Source organism: Rousettus aegyptiacus, unplaced genomic scaffold (assembly GCF_014176215.1).
Source record: "Rousettus aegyptiacus isolate mRouAeg1 unplaced genomic scaffold, mRouAeg1.p scaffold_m13_p_17, whole genome shotgun sequence".
Taxonomy (NCBI): Eukaryota; Metazoa; Chordata; class Mammalia; order Chiroptera; family Pteropodidae; genus Rousettus; species Rousettus aegyptiacus.
The window spans coordinates 44,674,316-44,694,026 of record NW_023416292.1 but is presented as its reverse complement, the minus strand read 5'-3'; the positions used below and the strand labels follow the sequence as shown (position 1 = coordinate 44,694,026).

The 19,711-nt window shown below is 38.9% G+C and overlaps 1 protein-coding gene and 1 pseudogene across 2 annotated transcripts; both read left to right on the top strand.

Moving 5' to 3' along the window:
* The first annotated feature begins 1,915 nt into the window (after positions 1 to 1,915).
* CD5L (CD5 molecule like) lies at positions 1,916 to 19,612 on the top strand. Of its 2 annotated transcripts, XM_016140877.2 has the most exons (6): positions 1,918 to 2,138; positions 6,122 to 6,148; positions 8,501 to 8,824; positions 9,937 to 10,254; positions 17,473 to 17,793; positions 18,969 to 19,612. In XM_016140877.2, exons 1-6 carry the CDS (start codon positions 2,111 to 2,113, stop codon positions 18,974 to 18,976), a joined length of 1,026 nt encoding a protein of 341 aa, XP_015996363.1. In that variant the 5' UTR covers positions 1,918 to 2,110; the 3' UTR covers positions 18,977 to 19,612. The 2 variants fall into 2 exon arrangements, with proteins under 2 accessions (XP_015996364.1, XP_015996363.1); XM_016140878.2 differs by lacking the exon at positions 6,122 to 6,148 and having other exon boundaries at positions 1,916 to 2,138.
* Positions 3,291 to 3,409, top strand: LOC118613149 (annotated as a pseudogene).
* Positions 19,613 to 19,711: the final 99 nt, after the last annotated feature.

Genomic DNA, 19,711 nt, shown 5'->3' with positions numbered 1-19,711 from the left:
AAAAATATATCTGAATTTTGAGGACTGAGCTCTATAGCGAGTTTGTCCACATGAAGTTTTTCTCCTTCAAGTACAGGTCTGGCTCCTGAGGACTGTAGGTAAATGCATTGGATCTTGGATCCCAGTTGCAATCTAATTTAGATTTATCAACAGTACAGCTGATGTTTTGACCCTTTCCCAAATTATGGATCTGTTACTTCATCATTTCAAAATCTGGAAACAGAAGGATATGAGTAAATAGCAATCACAAACCCGTTTAGAATAAACCCTTCATCATCTGGATCCTGTTAATACTTTCATATCATCTAGTGTCTGTGCCTTTCTACACTAATATCCCCTAACACCTGACCATCAAGCAGGCTGTGATTCAGCCATTCCAAAATACTTGTCATTGCCTAAATGGATACTGCTGTTTTATTTGTCTGCATATGCATAAAAAAAGTCTTTTTTTAAAAACATTTTTCCTCTTCATTCTGCTCATTTTTTAACTCTTTGTCAAGTGTTGTCATTTCTGTGTAGTCTCTGATTAGCCCAAGTAGGGGTTACCATTCCCACCACTGTGTTTCCAAGTTTCTTATAACTTTCCTCCCTCACAGCTGTTTTTACATGCTATTAAAACTACTAGACCATATATCCTTTTGGAGTACCAAACTATCGCTCATTCAATATTTTCCCTTCACCCATCATATTCACCTGGTATTCATTGTAAGGTTCAGCCGCTCAACAGACAGAGTCTGACTCAGGAATAACAGGTGTCCTTTATTGAAAGGCAAGTGGTCTTGGGCAAGGTTCTCTGGTCCCCAGGAAGGGGCCGGAGAAGTCGCACCCAGGCGTGGTCAAGGCAGGATTTTAAGGGTCGCGTCCAAGCAGGGGAAAATTCAAAAAAGGCAAAAGCATAGCATGGGGCTCTTTCATTGATGCAGCGGTTTGGCGCCAAGGGTGTAGTCCTGGCACCCGCAGATTGGTCCAAGGGCCTCAGGTGGCTAGCAGGCGGGAGCTAGGGGCGGAGACCTGCCCCTGGGGCCTTTTCCAGGAGCACCGGCCTTACATTCATGGCTGCTAAAAATTTTTACTTAAAGAAATAATAAGTAAATGAAGAAATATAGGATTAAAAATGACTCCCTATAATGAACTTATCTTTGTGCAGAGTGACCTGAATATTATAAAGAAGCTAAGATGTTTTCTTGTAATGGGAAAATTACCCTGCTTGAAACAATAAGGAGTGATGTTAGTATATGTAGCTGAATGCTTGAGTAGTCTGGAGTTGAATAGTGCTTGAAGCATACTTATACTTAATAGCAAGTGAGGGCAACTTGGGAATACTGAAAGTCCTGTTGCTCAGTGTCTGTCCATCATATCTTAGACCTAAAAATGACTTGATTTTATTGTCATAGGGACATGTTTCCACTCAGCTTCCAAAGAAGGGCATAAACCAGGATAAGCACAAGAGAAGAGCAGATCCATGCACTAGGTTCTCTACTTAGCACTGGAAAAGCTGATTTGAAGGAAATAAAGCCAGCCCTTGATAAAGCGATTAATATCTTGACTCTGGATTATGGTTTTGGTTCAGTATTATGGTGCCTCTAGAGGCAACTCTGAATTTATTCTGTGGTATCTGGCTTCTATATTCTCTAGGCACTTCCATCCGGAGTGAAGAATCCAAATTGGTTGTTTGCCCCCATGAACTGCACATGGAGGTAAAGCATTGCCTGATCTTCTAAAGTGAAAAGGCCCACTCTTAGTACCTGTCTTTTCTAGGGACAGCTTTCTCGTTTACATAATAAAGAGGCTAAAGAAAAGATGAGTGGAGCTGGGATTACAGCACAACCAAGTCATAACAGCTTGGGTTTTCTTGTTCTTGTTGTTTTCAGTATCTTTTGCTAGTTCCGGCCACCACCCTTCCTGTGGGGATGTGCAGAATTCAGCAAGTCCAGCTCTCTGAGGTCTTCCTCCTGAGGCTCACTTGTTTTTGATTATCTGATACCGCCTCTGCTGCAAACAAGACCTACCTTCTTCCCTCCTCTCAGTACAGTTGCAGTCAAAGCTGAATATTGCTGCTCTGGGACCTCCTTCTAGCCTTAAATTTCAGCCCATTGTTTTCAGCTCTGTCATGGATCTGCTCTTCTCCTTGATCTTCGGTGAGTATTTCTGCTACTGTTGGTTTAGGCCTCAGAGAACTCTGGAACTTTGATCAGAAGAATCCTCTCCTTACCCACTTGGTGCAGATTCAGGTATTTTTCAAGGAGAGGCTTCTCCCTCTTCTCCTTTTTTTCAATATCTGATAACTGTTCTAAACCCCCAAAGCCACTTAATCCATGCCCAATTTATATTCCACTTTGATTACCAGATATTTTTCTATTTCCCTGTATTTACACTGACAAATTTATAATAGCTTATCCCACCTTCCTTTTTACATAATTTTTTCTAAATGTACTATTTTTAGGAAGATAAATAAATGGACTGTGGATATCAGCAGATAGAATAGAAAAAGGAAGTCAACTACAAGATAAACACCTTTCATTGTCCAATTTCCTTGCAAAAGTGTTTCAGATGATATTTCCTTAGTTTTCCCTAGCTCCTTATGACCTAGATTAATTTAGAGTGAAAGGAGATTTTGGAGTCAAAGGGACATGATTTTCAATTTTTGCTTTTTAATTTCTTAGCTGTCTGAATTTTAAGTTACCGTATCTCTCTGAAATCTTTTTCTCATTTATGGAAATAATGGTAATATATTCCTCAAAGGTTTATTAGTAGCCTTTTCATAAGATAACTAACTTGACAGCTAAAAATGGCTGCTATGTTCTCTCCCTAATTAATCATATCCATTTGTATTGTCTTGATGATTCAGTGCATCACAAAAGCTCACATTGGTCTCTTAGTTGGACATTTATGTGCTCTATGTAGACTGCTGGCCATATTCTTAAACATCTATACAACCCTTATATCATCGAATAGCCAGTCTTGCCTGTGATGATCATGCTATTGAATCTCCCAGGCTTACCTTCAGTCCAACCTCCTTCATGAAGCTTTTCTGTACTACCCACGGTTATCTACCCTAATACAGAGCTTTCAAGTCACTTTTGGGTTATATTACTTTCACACTGCATATCGGCCTCAATACATTTAGTTTCCTTTGCATGTACATATGTTTTATTCATTATTAGACATATGGGATGGAATGTATAATATAACCTTGTCCTAGGCAGTTGTAAAGAAGGTCTCAGAGTCTAGGTGAGGCCACATTCTGAAGATCAAGGGCATAAAATTATTTTAAAAATTATTTAGAAACCATCTACAGCCATGCTACCCTGAACAAGCCCGATACCATTTGATCTCGGAAGCTAAGCAAGGTTGGGCCTGGTTAGTGCTTGGATGGGAGACTACCTAGGAAGACCAAGCACTGTAGGCATAAAAAATAAAAAATAAGGGATTGTAAACTGACAAGATCCTTGCAATCTGTGAGGTCAACCAAAGGTTGCTTCGCCTAAAAAAAAGAAAAAATTATTTGGAAACCAATTGGAGAAATATTCCAGGACAAGCAACTGAAATACTCGGATCTTCTTGGAAAGCTCTAGGTTTGAGATCCAAAGAAAGCTCCTTCAGAAATATCCTATAACATGGAGTGGTGTCAGTAGGAGTGGACAATGAATTCTGCAGTTCAAAATGCCTAGGCCTCAAGGGCTGCTAACAGTCAGAGTGCAGGATTCTTCACAGCACCAGGAAGGAGCCTAATGGACAGAGGAATCAAATTACAGATATCCTGCAGGGAGAAATCCTGATGTTTCAAAGATGTGCTGGTGCTTAATCTGGAGGTTTTTGTTAGGGGAAAGTGGGTTTATTCTCCCGGTGCATTATCCAGGTTCTTGATATCTCAAACAAAGAATTGAGCAAGACACTGAACTACAGTAGAAAAGAAAAGGTTTTTAGAAGGGAAAGTCCACTTCCAGATGCGGAAGCAGAATTTAGCAAGAGAAGTGTAGCTCAAAAGGCCTGGTAATAAAGCCTTCAGGGTTTTTAATCCCTATTTGCTGTGGGTGGTTACTTTTCTTAGAGGCATGGGCTTCCTTGATTGACAACTAAGATTGACAGGACTGAGTGATTCATCATTTTGCTTTCTGCGCATGTTGGTTCCCAGAATTCAGTCTGTTATAATGATATTAATGAACTTCGGGCATATACATCACATTATAATGAAGGTGTAATGAGGCTCAGGTTAGTCGAAGGTCAGTGGGAGGGGTCTGCACTTCGCAGGTGTTAAGTGACTGGCTTAAATTATTACCTAATTCTCTGCCTACTTGTTTCTTTGTGTGAATTAAAAAATGTCTTTTGGCTTACTTAAGGTGGATTGGCGCAGACCCTTTCTAGGATAGGATGACCTCAGAGTCTTTGCAGGCAGACCGGAAACCTCCTAGCTAACTTTTCTACCTACCTCTTTTCTAAGAGTCATGAGTCCCCCTTATTATTAGTATGGATGTTGAGGGACGGGAGGTCTCTTCTTCCATATCTGCTTCCTGTTGATGAAGAGGAATTTTCCTCTCAAATGACTAACATCGTAATCTGTAGACATGCTTGCCACATAGGGCAAAAAGGCGGGTGACCTCGAGATCAACTGAAGACTCACCCTCCCCTTTGCTTGTTCTGTCTAGATAACAGATGTATTACATTTGCTTGTTAAGCCCTAGAAAAGTAAGGTTACCCTCGAGCTTGGGGCCCAAATCTTCAGAATGCTAACTCTTTTGAGACTGCTGGCATAATAAACCTGAGTTCTCCAGCTCTCCAAGTGGTGTTTGATTTCTTGCTGGTCTTGTTTCACAACATTTCTGCAACACTATAGACCCTGTCTACAAGTGTTTCATGGAGCTCTTTTTCTTTCTGCCTCAGTCAGGGTGGGGTCTTGGGTTTCCTGCTGAAGAGCCACCTCAGTCCTTAGGCAAGAAAAGGAAGATACAAACTTATTATTTAAAGCATATATCTATTAATTTCTATTATTGATTTGCCTATTAAGAGAGTAAAAGGAAACAGGCTTGGTTAATATGTTTCTTAAAGGGTGAAAAAAAGACCTTTGGCCTAAAGTCTCCTCCCTTCTCTGACTCTAAGGGCCCTGTCTGACTTAACACCATTTCTGCTAACAATGGGCTGATGATCCTTATCAATAGCCAGAAGATCTGAGTGACCAGTTTGGGGCAATTATCAGGATTCGAGGGAGAGGGCCTTTTTCCCTAAGAAAGAAAGAAAACTTAACCAAGTTTACCAAAAAGATTAACTCTGCAAGAGCTGTCTCATTTCATTTCCTGCTAAAAGGTTAAGAATTTTACAAGTTTGGAACTAAATATAGAGCTGCTTTCTGACCTGTTGACTGGGGGTCAGCAAACTACATCCCACAAACAAGGAATAGTTTTTACAATTTTAAAGATTAGAGGAAAATCAAAAGAAAAATATTTTGTGACACATAAAAATTACATGAAAACTAAATGTCAGTGTTCATAAATAAAGGGTTATTGGAACACTATAATGCTCTTTTATTTATGTATATATGCCTGGTATCATGCTATAGTGGCAGATTGAGTAGTTATAACACAGATCATATGGCCTACAAAGCCTAAAATATTAACAATCTGGCTCTTTACAGAAAAAGTTTGCTGACCCTGGTCTAAATAAAATACAGTGCCAGTGAACACAGACAAATCCTGCCAATTTCTCCTACTCTCTTTGCTGCCCCACCAATGCATCTTCCCAGTGGCCTCCAGGATGCTTTCTTGTGGAGCCCAGAGGCTGTATCTCCACACTTCTAATTCAGGCAGGAATCACCAATCAATCTAACTGACTAGAATAGAAAACCAAATCTATCCATGCCTGGGGTAGGGCCAACATAAAATACAAAGGGAACATGATGGGTCAGCTAGTTGTGGTAGAATTGATCTCTGTGGTTTCTAACCAGTGTCCTTCAATGCTGCTCATTCAGGAGGAGGCCCAAATAGTAGGGATGGCTTTCAAGACTCTATATCTACCACTCCAAATGTCTCAAAAAGTTCAGAAAAGGATTTCTAGAGAATTTTGTCTTTTGAACAAAGTCTTGAAAAATGACTACATGATCTCATCCACTTCCTTCTTTCTTCCTCAGCCATTTGTACCGGACCTGTCCTTTTAGGTAAGATTTTTGAGAACTGAGATGAAGGCCTTCAAGCTCTGGAAAGTGAAAAATTTGAAGCTCTTGGGCCATGGGAAAAGGCTCTAGTTCAGAACAGCTCCAGTAGATTTCCTTTCCGTTTCCCCAAACCACCCACTCAGTCCTATCTGGGTGGATTTTCCGCCTCCAGAACCTAGACAATTTGGGTGGTTTATTTTGTAAGGGAATTCCTCCACACTTGGCCCCTGGGGACCAAGACTCTCAGCCACCTCCAAGTAGCACAGAAACTGCTCAACCAAGGAGGGAATGTGGCTGCAGGGAGAGAATGAGTCTGTGGGAGGGGAAGGCTATGATGGTCCAAACTCAAGGGGTTGGTTGTGGATTAGCAGTTTCTTTTACATTATCCCTTTAGTCTACTCTTTCTCTTGATGATAGAGGGACAGATACAAACTCTGCAAGGGGTGTGGAGGATCCTAAATCTTGCTAGATACAGTTTGATTCCCTAAGGGGTGCTGCTTCTGGGTTCTCAGTCCAAAATACAGGTTACTTGATTATTCTTCCCTGGCCTCCAGGCCTGTCCCTCACTGCTGGGTTAGGGAGAAAACTGCTCTCTTTATAGCCTTTCCCACATCCCAAGATTTTGCTCCTTCATTCCCAGGTCCCTCTCTCAAACCCTCAGCTGATAAAATAAACTAAAGGTTGCCTAGGACACAGCTGCCCTGACAATTCCTTCTGCTCTTCTCTCAACACTTTTCTCCCCTCAAGCTGCTTTTCTTATACTCTAATGGTAGTTACAATGACACAAATGTTATTTTTAAGTGACTCCTCTTGAATTATATTTGTACTCAGATATATATGCCTTAAAGTTATGTGTGCAAGAATGGAAACCTTTCTTAGATTTTTAAATAGTTATATTTTAATTTCTATCACTAGCCTACATTCCTCCCAAAATTATGGAAGAAAATGAGAGAAACAAAACAAAAGAACACATTAAATATGAACTTTCCAATGTAGTTTAAAATCAGCCAAGTCAGTGTTTTCTCAGCCACTTCTGTTGAGATTGATTTCAAGTTCTAAAGAGGTTGTGTAGAGTTGAGACAAGGCTAGCAGTAGGAAATCTGGTCCTTAGAAGTCATTACCATTCCTGCAGGCACCAGAGTCACCCCATGAGGCCCATGTGGTCATATGTTATACTCTTCGTATCTCAATAGGCCATAGACCGCCAGCCCAAATGTGGCCCCTTCAGGTGCAGCAGACTTCTCTCAGTCAACTGTCCCACTCCATGGAGGCATGACAAATTTAGCTCTTTGATATCACTATATTACTTTGAGGCTGCAGGAGACTTGGTGGGATTGCCTCAAGCCTATTAAATATGATCTCCTTGAGGGCTGCAATGCTGACTATCTTGTTCATTACTGTTCCCTGAGTTCATAATATAATATCTTGAATAGTATGTGCTCAATGAAAGGTTGTTGCCTGATGGGTTCTTCCCTAGTCTCTCTACACAGCCATCTCTATTCTACATCTATGTCTTGGTAGAAGGGAGATGATTTCTATTAGTCTTTTCCACTCTCAGAGTTGTAGTCAGAAAGCAGAAACAACTCCTGATTCCTCAGAACTTATATGGAGGCTCTGTGGATCCTCTCTCCTACCCCCCAGCCCCTAGACTCCTCTAGACTAAGTATTGGAGCTCTAAGACGCTGAGGCTTTAATTCTTCCCTTGCTCGATGCTCTCTGTATTTCTGCTGAGCTGGGTTCTTGGACATGGGAAAATGTCATAGGAAGCAGCAAGGGCGGGTAGGGGCCGATCATTGATATTGGGAAAGAGTCAAGTTGTCCAGGCCATATTACATCTAGACATCCTGACACAATCTGGCTGCCATGAGGAGATACAGAGTCATGAAGAAAAAAATAACACAATAGATATCATCTCTACGCTGATCTGGGGCTTTCACTATTTGACTGTGTGATCATATGACCTTCATTTTCATTTGGATCATTTTCCTCATCCATGAAATAGTAAGGTAGACTTGATCTCTATAGGTCCTTCCAATTGTGACCACCAAAGATTCTAAAAACTAATGGCTTTTCGACAAACTTCTTTCTCTTAATCTTCAAACTCAAAAACAAGCAGTCATATGTAGGTATCTAGATGTGGAATTTCTTGGTAGGGTTCTATTAAGAACATAGGAGAATTAGAGATGGGGTTCTGAAGCTCCTCTTCCTCTCCTTCCTTTCTAATTCTTCTTTTCTCATCCCCCAAATTTCCATACCCTCTGAGAATGGTAGAAGAATTCCAAGATGACTGAGTACATGACTGAGTACTCTTTGAGCTCCACCCAGATCTCAAGCCAATATCCTATTTCTTTGCAGGGTCCTCATCCAGAGTGCGACTGGTGGGAGGCCCCCACCACTGTGAAGGGCGGGTGGAAGTGGAACAAGAGGGCCAGTGGGGCACTGTGTGTGATGACGGCTGGGACATAAAAGACGTGGCTGTGGTATGCCGGGAGCTGGGCTGTGGAGTAGCCAAGGGGACACCCAGTGGTGTTTTATACAAGCCATTGGCAGAAAAAGAGCAAAATATCTTCATGCAAGAGGTCGCATGCAATGGGATGGAAGATACACTGTTTCACTGTGAGTGGTCTGAAGATGTATTTAATTGCCTTCACAATGAGGATGCAGGAGCCTTATGTGAGAGTGAGTATGGCAGAGCTCAAGGACTACCTGCCAGCTACCCCATGTAACTGCTCTTGTTTACCTTTATTACCCACCACAAACTTTCATACAATGACTGAATAGTTTCTTTCCTTCACATCTCACAATTTCTAATTTCGAGCCCCAGAGACAAACACTACCCTTACCTAGAATTGTTACTCTTCCTTGTTTGAGTTAATACTTTTCTCTTTCAATCTATATGAGAACCTGTTTCTCCTCTTCACACACACACACACACACACACACACCAAGCACTAATGAATTGTTGAAAACTGTATCTTGTGTCTGGAGCTTGGGTTGGAGTTACGGGGAAGAAATGAGCTCACAAATTATAATATGTCCTTTTTCAGTTCTCAAGGAGTCTATAATGTAGTTAGACAGGAGATGCTCATAAAACCAACATAACATGAATACATGTACATTTACATATATATTTACATACATAACGTATGCTTATTATAAATAAAACTCTCTATATAACTATATAATTGTATTTTTGTTGTATTCTTTTGCTTCCTTCATGTAATTGCTTTCTATGTACTAATTCCTTCCTTCTCTGTATATACTTTTTTTCCCCATTAAATTGTAATTTGGCTGAGGAACTTCCATGTCTTCTCTTTGTCACCACAATTTGTTGTCAAAGAAACAACCACTAAATCTTTGTGCCCTGATGTTGAGGTCTCATTCCTATTTCTTAAAAGTACTGAGTATTGGGAGCACTAATCTGGGATACTTGGTTGATAATGTTGAAACTGAACAAAAATGCTTTTGGTCTTGGACCCAACATATATGTTACTTTTGTATTTTATTATTTTAAAAATATATGCAATGTCTTTACTTGCCTTTATAAGAAACAAGAGTATACGTGTAAAAATATTTGAAAAAATTTAAATGCTACAGAAATAATTAATGATTTAACTTGGAATTGAGAAATTACATTCACTCCATTGATTCACTCATCCATTCTTTCAACAAACACCTATTAGTCAGTGCTAAGCACTCCAATATATATTGTACTAACACAAAGAACTGAGAGATAAATTTTATGAGAAGACTGTTCTTGCAGGGACTAGACACTCTTTTTTTCTCCACAGTTTCAGAGAATGTGCGGCTGGCTGGTGGCCCTGGACGCTGCACGGGGAGAGTGGAAGTGAAGCACCAAGGGCAGTGGGGCACCGTGTGCAATGCAGGCTGGAACCTGTCAGCCGCAAAGGTGGTGTGCCAGCAGCTGGGTTGTGGGAGGGCCATACTGACCCAAAGATGCTGCAACGAGGCTACCCAGGGCCAAGGAACCATCTGGCTGACGCAAGTGTCATGCTCAGGACAAGAACCGAGCCTTTGGGATTGCCCTTCTGGGCACTGGGGGAAGAACAACTGTACCCATGAAGAAGACACATGGGTTGAATGTGAAGGTAATGTCTATGAGACCAGAGACTAGGTTCATTCATGAATTAGATTAAATGGAATTTTATTCAACCAATGATTACAGAGAACTACACATACATCAAATGACTATGACAGTTAATTAATTGTGCTGAACATCAATTGTTTTTATGTTTTTAATTTATTATTATGTACAGTTGACATTTAACATTATATTAATTTCATATGTACAGCATGGTCATTAGATAGTTATATAATTTATGAACTGATCTCCCTGATTAATTTAGTATTCACCTGGCGCTATACAGTTATTACAATATTATTGATTATATTCTCTATGCTGTATTTTATATCCCTGTGACTGTTTTATAACTACCAAGTTGTACTTCTTAATCCTTTCACCTTTTGCACCTAGCCCTCCAAACCCCTTCCCTCTAGCAACCACTTTTTTTTTCTGTATCTATGAGTCTGTTTCGGTTTTGTTTATTTTGTTTCTTAGATTCCACACATAAGTGAAATCATATGATACTTGTCTTTCTCTGTCAGACTTATTTCACTTAGCATAATACTCTCTAGGGTCCATTCATGTTTTCGTAAATATGTGTGTATGTGTGTGTGTGTGTGTGTGTGTGTGTGTGTGTGTGTGTGTACAGTCACTTCTTTATCCAATTGTCTGTTGATGGACACTTAGGTTGCTACAATATCTTGGCTATTATAAATAATGCTGCAATGAACATAGGGATGCATCAATCTTTTTGAATTAGTGATTTGGATTTCTTTGGATAGATACCCAGAAGTGGAATTGTTGGTCATAAGGCAGCTCTACTTTTAATTTTTTGAGGACCCTCCATACTGTTTTCCATAGTGGCCACACCAATTTGTTATCCCACCAAGAGTGTGCCCAGGTTCCCTTTCCTCCACATCCTCACCAACACTTGTTGTTTGTTGATTTATTGACGATAGCCATTCTGAGAGGTGTGAGGTGATATCTCATTGTGATTTTAATTTGCATTGCTCTCATGATTAGTGATGTTGAGCATCTTTTTGTATGTCTATTGACCACCTGTATGTTCTCTTTGGAGAAATGTCTATTCAGGTCTTCAACCCAGTTTTTACTCGAATTACTTTTTCTTTTCTTTTTTTATTTTTGGTGTTTAGTTGCATGAGTTCTTTATAAATTTTGAGTATTAACCCCTTATTTGGTATGTTGTCTTTTTGTTTTCTTAATAATTCCTTTGCTGCGCAAAACCTTTTTAATTTGATGTAGTTCCATTTGTTTATTTTTTCTTTTGTGTTCCTTGCCTGAGGAATTATATCAGAAAAAATATTACAATGTCAGAGAGTTTGGTGGTCTAGCTTCATTTTTTTTTTGCATGGATCTGTCCAGTTTTCCCAACATCATTTGTTAAATAGACTGTCTTTACCCTCCTTTGTCTTGGATTGATGGACATAAAGGCATGGGTTTATTTCTGTGCTCTCTATTCTGTTCCATTGATCTATGTGTCTGTTTTCATGTTAGTATCATGCTATTTTGATTACTATAGCCTGTAGCATAGTTTGATATCAGGTAGCATGATATCTCAACTTTGTTCTTTCTCAAGGCCTTTCAGCATCTTAAAAATTTTTTTTTTTATTGATTTCAAGTATACAGTACATAGGTTAGACATTTATATAGTTTATAAAATGATCCCCCTAATTGCTCCTCTCCTCTGGTTTTCCACCTAGCCAATATATTAATGCTAACTGCATTCCCTATGCCATGCTCTCCATCCCCATGACCATCTATCAGCTACTAATTTGTACTTCTTTAACCCTTCACCCCATTCTCCCAACCCGCCACTCCCTCTATCCATCACCAAATTGTTCTCTATACTTGTGAGTCAATTTTTGATTAGTTCGTTCTTTTTGTTCCTTAGATTCTACATATAAGTGAAATCATATGGTATTTATCTTTCTCTGTCTGACTTCTTTCACTCAGCATAATAACCTCTATATCCATCCATGTCATTGAAAATAGTAGGATTTAATTTTTTTTAATGGCTGAGTAACATTCCATTGTATATATGAACCATAATATCATTATCCAATCATCTGTTGGTGGGCATTTAGATCAGGTCCATATCTTGGCTATTGTAAATTGTGCTGCCATGAATATTGGGGTGCACAGATCTTTCTGAATTATTGTTTTGGTTTTCTTTGGATAAATACCCCAAAGTGCAATTGCTGGGTCAAAAGGTATATCCATTTTTAATTTTTCGAGAAACCTCCAGACTGTTTTCCATAGCGGCTGTACCAATAATCCCACCAACAATGTATGAGAGTTCCCTTTTCTCCACATCCTCGCCAACAGTTGTGCTTTGATTTATTAATGATAGCCATTCTGACAGGTGTCAGGTGCTATCTCATTGTGATTTTAATTTGCATTTCTCTGATGATTAGTATTTCCTTTTTGGAGAAGTATCTGTTCAGGTCTTTTGCCTATTTTTTAATTGGACTGTTTTGTTGTTGTTGAGTTGTGTGAGATCTTTATATATTTTGGATATTATATTCAGCATTTTTTAAGGTTCAATATATACTTTAGGGTATTTGTTCTAGTTCTGTGAAAAATGCCATTGGTATTTTGATAGGGATTACATTGAATCTATAGATTACTTTGGGTAGTATGGGTATTTTAATGATGTTAATTTTTCCTATCCATGAGCACAGTATATCCTTCCATGTATTTGTGTCTTCTTCAATTTCTTCAATGTCTTATTATTTTCCAAGTACATGTCTTTTACCTCCTTGGTTAAATGCATTCCCATTTTTTTTTTATGCAATTGTAAATGGGATTGTTTTCTTAATTTCTCTGGTAGTTTGTACTGGTTTATAAAAATGCAACTGATTTCTGAATATTAATTTTGCATCCTGCTGCTTTAATGAACTCATTTATCAGATCTAACAGTGTTTTGGTAGAATCTGTAGAATTCTCTATATATAGTATAATGCCATCTGCAAATAATGACAGTTTTACTTCTTTACATCTTTGGATGCTTTTTATTTTTATATTTTCTTGTCTGATTGCTGTGGCTAGGACTTCCATTACTATGTTAAGTAAGAGTGGTGAAAGTGGGCATGCTTGTCTTATTCCTGACCTTAAGGAAAATACTTTTAGCTTTTCACCATTGAGTATGATGTTAGCTGTGCATTTTTCAGATACAGCCTTTATTATGTTCAGGTATGTTCCCTCTATTCCCACTTTGCTAAGAGTATTTATCATAAATGGATATTGGGTTTTATCAAAGGTTTTTTCTACATTTATCAATATGATCATATGATTTAAATCCTTCATTGTTTTTATGTGGTGTTATCACTTTAATTGATTTACAGATATTGAACCAATCTTGCTTGCATCTCAGGAATAAATTCTACTTAATCATGGTGTATGATTTATTTAATGTATCATTTAATTTGGTTTGCTAAATTTTTGTTGAGGGTTTTTGCATCTATTTTCATGAGGGATATCAACTTATAACATTTTTTTTTGTAATATCTTTGTCTGGTTTTGAAATCAGGGTAATAATGCTGACCTTGTAATTTTTTGAAATAGTTTGAAGAGGTAGCTGTTAATTCTTTGAATGTTTGGTAAATTCATCTGTGAAGCCATCTGGTCCAGGACTTTTGTTTGTTGAGAGGTTTTTGGTTACTGATTTGATTTCATTAGCAGTAATCGCTCAGTTCAGATTTTCTGTTTCTTCTTGATTCAGTCTTGGAAGATTGTGTGTTTCTAGAAATTTGTCCATTTCTTTCAGATTCTCCACTTCGTTGGCATGTAATTGTTCATAGTATTTTCTTATAATCTTTTTTGTTTCTGTGGTATCAGTTGTCACTTCTCCCCTTTCAATCCATGATTTTATTTATTTGGCTCCTCTCTTTTTTTTCTTGATGACTCTGGTTCAAAGTTTATCAACTTCTTTTATCTTTTCAGAGAATCAGCTCTTGATTTGATCTTCCTGATCTTTATAATTTCTTTCCTTCTACTCACTTTCAGCTTTGCTTGCTGTTCTTTTTCTAGTTCTCTTAGGTGTAAGGTTAGATTTTTATTTGAGATTTTTCATTTGTTTGTTTCTTGAGGTAGACTTGTTTTGACATAAATTTTTTCTTAGGACTGCTTTTATTATGGCCCATAAATTTGGAGTCATTGTGTTTTTGTTTTCATTTGTCTCAAGGTTATCTTTTGATTTCTTCCTTGATTTCATTTTTAACTCTTTCATTGCTTGGTAGTATGTTATTTATCCTCTGTTTGTTTGTGTGTTTTTAAGTTTTTTCTTGTAATTGATTTCTAGTTTCATACCATTGTGGTGGTCAGACTTCTCTTGATATAATTTCCATCTTAAATTTATTGAGACTTGTTTTGTGGTCTAACATGGTCTATCTTGGAAAATGTTCCATGTACACTTGAAAAAAATGTATGTTCTACTGCTTTGGAGTAAAATGCTCTAAAAATATCAAGTAAATCCACTTGGTCTAGCATGTCATTTAAGGCCACTGTTTCTTTACTGATTTTTTGTCTGGATGATCTATACATTGACGTCAGTGGGGTGTTAAAGTCCCCTACTATGACTATTGATCTCTCCCTTGATGCTGGTCAATATTTGCTTTATTTATTTAGGTGCTCCTATGTTAGGTCCATAAATGATTACAATGGTTATATCCTCTTGTTGAACCAATCCCCTTATCATTATGAAATGTCCTTCTTTGTCTTTTATTATAGTTTTTGTTTCGAAGTCTATTTTGTTTGATAGAGTATTCCTATCCCAGGTTGTTTTTTTTTTGTTTTCATTTTCATGAACCATCTTTTTGTTATCCCGTTACTTTCAGTCTGTGTATATCTTTCAATCTGAAGTGAATCTCTTTCAGGCAGCATATTTAAATGTCTTGTCCATTCAGCTACCCCATGTATTTTGATTGGATCATTTAATTCATTTTCTTTTAAAGTGATTTTTTGATAGGTACATAATTATTACCATTTTATTATTTATATTTATGTTCACCCCCCCTTCTTCTTTTTAAAGAAGTCCCTTTAATATTTCTTGTAATACTGGCGTGGTGGTGATGAAGTCCTTTAGTTTTATCTTGTCTGGGAAACTATTTCTCCTTCAATTTTAAATGATAGCCTTGCCGGGTAGAGTAGGCTTGTTTGTAGGTCCTTGCTTTTCATCATTTTGATTATTTCTTGCCAATCCCTATGGCCTACAAAGTTTCTGTTGAGAAAGCACCTGACAGTCTTGTGGGAGTTCCCTTATAGGTAAATAACTGTTCTTCTCTTGCTGCTTTTAATATACTCTTTTTGTCTTTAACTTTGGCATTTTACTTATGATGTGTAATAGTGTAGGCCTGTTTGAGTTCATCTTATTTGGGACTCTGTGCTTCCTGGACTTATATGTCTATTTCATATGTCATATTAGGGAAGTTTTTAGTCATTTCTTCAAATAGGTTCTTAATTCCTTGCTCTCTTTCTTTTCCTTCTGGTACCCCTATGATGCGGTTGCTGTTATGCTTGATGCTGTTCCAGAGGTTCCTTAAAATATCTTTATTTTTTAAATTCTTTGTTCTTTTTGCTGTTCCAACTGGGTGTCTTCTGCTACTTTGTCTTCCAAATCACTGATTTGGTCTTCTGTTTTATCTAATATGCATTTGATTCCCTTTACTGTATTCCTCATTTTGGTTATTGTATCCTGACTGATTCTTTTTTATGGTTTCTATCTTTGTGTCAGTTCTCACTGAGTTCATCTATTCTTCTCCTGAGTTCATTGAAGATTCTTATAACCAGTGTTTTTGAACTGTTTATCTGGTGGATTGCTTGCCTCTGTTTTATTTATTTGTTTTTCCGAAGTTTTTTTTTCCTGTTCTTTCATTTGGGACATGTTTCTTTGTGTCCTCATTTTGGCTGCTTCTCTCTGTTTCTATGTATTAGGTAGATCTTCATGTCCCCATGTCTTGGCAAGGTGGTCTTATGTAAGAGGTGTCTTCTGGGGCTCAATAACACAGTCTCCTTGATCATCCAAAGCTGGTTGCTTGAAAAAAATGTCTCTTGTGTGAGTTGTGTGTGTCCTCCTGTTGTAGTTGAGCCTTGATTGCTGTTGGCACATCAGTGTGTGGAATTTGCCTTCAGGCTGCCTAGCTCTGAGGGTTGGTCATGACAACATCATACAAGTTGCTGTGTGGAGGCTGACCCCATGGAGCAGGATTTGCCTCAGTAGGCTCAGGTGCCTATTAAGCCTACACTTTTGATATGCTGCTTGTGGTGCTAATCAGGTGATCCTCTGTTGTGGTCTGAAGCTGGCAACTGGATATGTTGGTTGTAGAGCCTCTTGGAATAGGCTCCTGTGCAGGCCAAGTTCATATGCTGCCTGCGACCAGCCGAAAGTTATCTAGTAGGAGTTACAAAGCAATATGCAGTTGTCCACTGCCTCTCTGGACCTGGATGAGACCATACTGTGAACCAAGGCTGGCTGCCACCAGTACTGGGCCTGGGGCAGCTCAGTAAATGGCCTAGGGCACCCTGGGGCCTGGCTGCCTATAAGGCTCAGCTGCTGAAAGAGCTTCAGACGATATGTGATTTGGGTGAGATGGGGGTCTCAAGGAGTCTCCAGGGTGGGGCAAGTGGTGTTCACCGGGTTGGTGTAGATTCAGATTTGGTGCTAGTGCAGAGCCTGGGACCACTCAGCAAAAGGCTCAGGGCACACTGAGGCCAGCTGCCACCTAAGATCTGTAGACCCTTGAGAGTTGTCCAAAGAAGACTGCAGTATGGGCTAGTGCCAGCTTCCAGTCACTGAAAGACCCTTTGGCAGTCAATTCTATTATTTTTAAAATGGAGCTAATAATATCTTTGTAGATGAAAATACTTTAAATAATATTAAGCACTATATTAATATGAACTATTATTATGTTGAATTCTATATAATAGGGGTAGGGCATATCATTCATTTCATGTACTTGTTAAATTCTTAAACTTTTAAAAACTACTAGAAATTTATTTATAAATATTAGACTTTTATAAAATAGATGGGAAGTGAAAATTTCCTAGTTAAGTAAATGGACCTGGGCCACATGGGTTGGAACCTAGAGAAGGAGCTATAATCATGGAAACACAAATGGAGTTTCAAAAGTTCTAATGGGATTTGAATAAGGATGTAAATGATCTTCTCATTTTTTCTTGTTTACATGCTTCTCTCCATCCTCTGACTTCTTCCTGCACCCTGCAGATCCCTTTGACTTGAGACTTGTAGGAGGAGACACCCGGTGCTCAGGGCGACTGGAGGTGCTGCATAAGGGCGTGTGGGGCTCTGTCTGTGATGATGGATGGGGAGAAAATGAGGACCAGGTGGTATGCAAGCAACTGGGCTGTGGGGAGTTCCTCTTTCTATCTGTTAAAGCCCGGAGAAGCTTTGGCCCTGGGGTTGGCCGCATCTGGTTGGATGACGTTCATTGCTCAGGAAAGGAGCAGTCCCTGGAGCAGTGCCAGCACAGGTTCTGGGGTTACCACAACTGTAACCACAAGGAAGATGTGGCTGTGATATGCTCAGGTAAGTCTTGTAGATGGAGTTCATGAGGACTGGTATGGAAGAAGGTGTAGGAGGTGAGGGTGAACTTTGAGAATAAGGGTGGTTCTACTAGTGCCATAGAGCTGCCCCTAGTAGTCACCCACTTTACATATACTTTAAAGGATATAATTGAGACAGTCTAGTAGTGATGATGATGATAATAACAATAATAAAATAACAAACCTATATTGTTCAGTTACTGAATGCTAGAACAAGAGGGGTTCTAAAAATTATATTAAACACAAAGAAAGAGTCAGAAAAACAAAAGCCACTTTCTAAAATCATAAAATTGCTTTTGAGTGATAGAGCAGAAGTGAAATGATCAGTCTTTAATCTTAACTCAGGGTTAGTCCTCTTAGATGACTCTAACCCTCAAACCCTAAGTTTAAGCTATGGAAAACAATTCTACCTCATTCTTACTGTTATCACTCCCCAGATTCTAAGTTAATCTATGGGAATAGGATAGGGAGCTCTTTGGGAATTCCCATGAAAGAGTCTTTTCAGAGATGTTAGGATACAAGCCCTGAACTATGGACCTCTTCATGGGAGTAAAGGAAGAAGTTTTGTCCCAACTAAAGCCAAGAAATGCAAGTGTAGTATCTGGGTGGGTGACTCAAGAGAGCCACAGGTCTGAAGTCCAGCTTTGTAATCAGGGTGGGAAGCTGGCTGTGGTTAAACACCCAGCTACAGAACTTGCAAAGAGCTGATAGTTGACCAAGAATGCGAGCAGCTACTACTGCCCAGAAAAGAAGGGATTTTGTGATGGAATGTTAGAGTTTGAGCCCTGCTGCTGCCATTTGAAGCTATGTAATCTTTGTCATGTAACTGCTTAGAATCTGTGTTTTTATTTATAAAATAGGGAGACATTTGTCCCATTTACCTTGAAAAGTTTTGTGATTGTGTGAGGATAAGATACATTAGTATATGTGAATACTGTTTGTGACTCACATGGAAGCTGGTTGAATAAGTTCCTGGGATATAACACCAGATTCTGACTTGGCTCACATCAGTGTGGGATATGCATGTAATTAGGCTCTGGTAGGGTCTCTTTCCTATTTTGGGACCCAATCTTCTTTTTTAGCCTCTTTGAGCTTGAATGAAATAATCTCTTCTTGGCATGCCCCTATCCTTACTGTACATTCTTTTTCTCTTTACAGAACATTAGCTGGGCCTTCCTGTTGCTTGATCTGACTCCCACATGCCCGAATGTCTGTCACTTTTTCACAGGCCCTGATTGGCACATGAACGCTTACAGGCTTTGGCTACTACTCCCTTAGCCCTTCAGCAGGAATCTGAGCATTGTGCTTACACCTTGCTCTCAGAGCCAAGAACCCCAATTATTGCCTGGATACATGAGTTGTTGAATTACTTCTTGCTGGGAAAGATGAGCTCCCAGTAACTGTCTCCCCACTGCTGACCCCTGGGCATTGGTTCTGGCTTCTTCTGCCTCTTCTCAGTCTGGGATCTCCAGGCCTTTTATTTTGACCAGTACAGGCCACTACCAAGGCAACATCTATGTCTGTAAAAAACATAAAATAAATAAGACAATGAAATATTTTAAAGAAAATGTGGGTAGGTAATTACATGAAACTTGTGGGGAAGCTTAGACTTTTTGAATTCTTTCTCAAGCTTCGGGTGATCACAATTAGTAACACCTCACTATTCTTTTCCTTGGTGTGAGTAGACCATTCTTTCATGAGCGGAGCAGTATCCTGTAATCTCAGACCTTTTCATGACACTTGGAAAAAGATGTTGCATTCCCTGAATGTCTATAATAAAATACCTTTATTGACCAACCATACACAACTTGCCAACATGGTTGACGTTTAACAAGAAGAATCTCACAAATGCATTTTAATTTATCAAAGGGAAAATGTATTGGCTATGAGGCTACCACTGG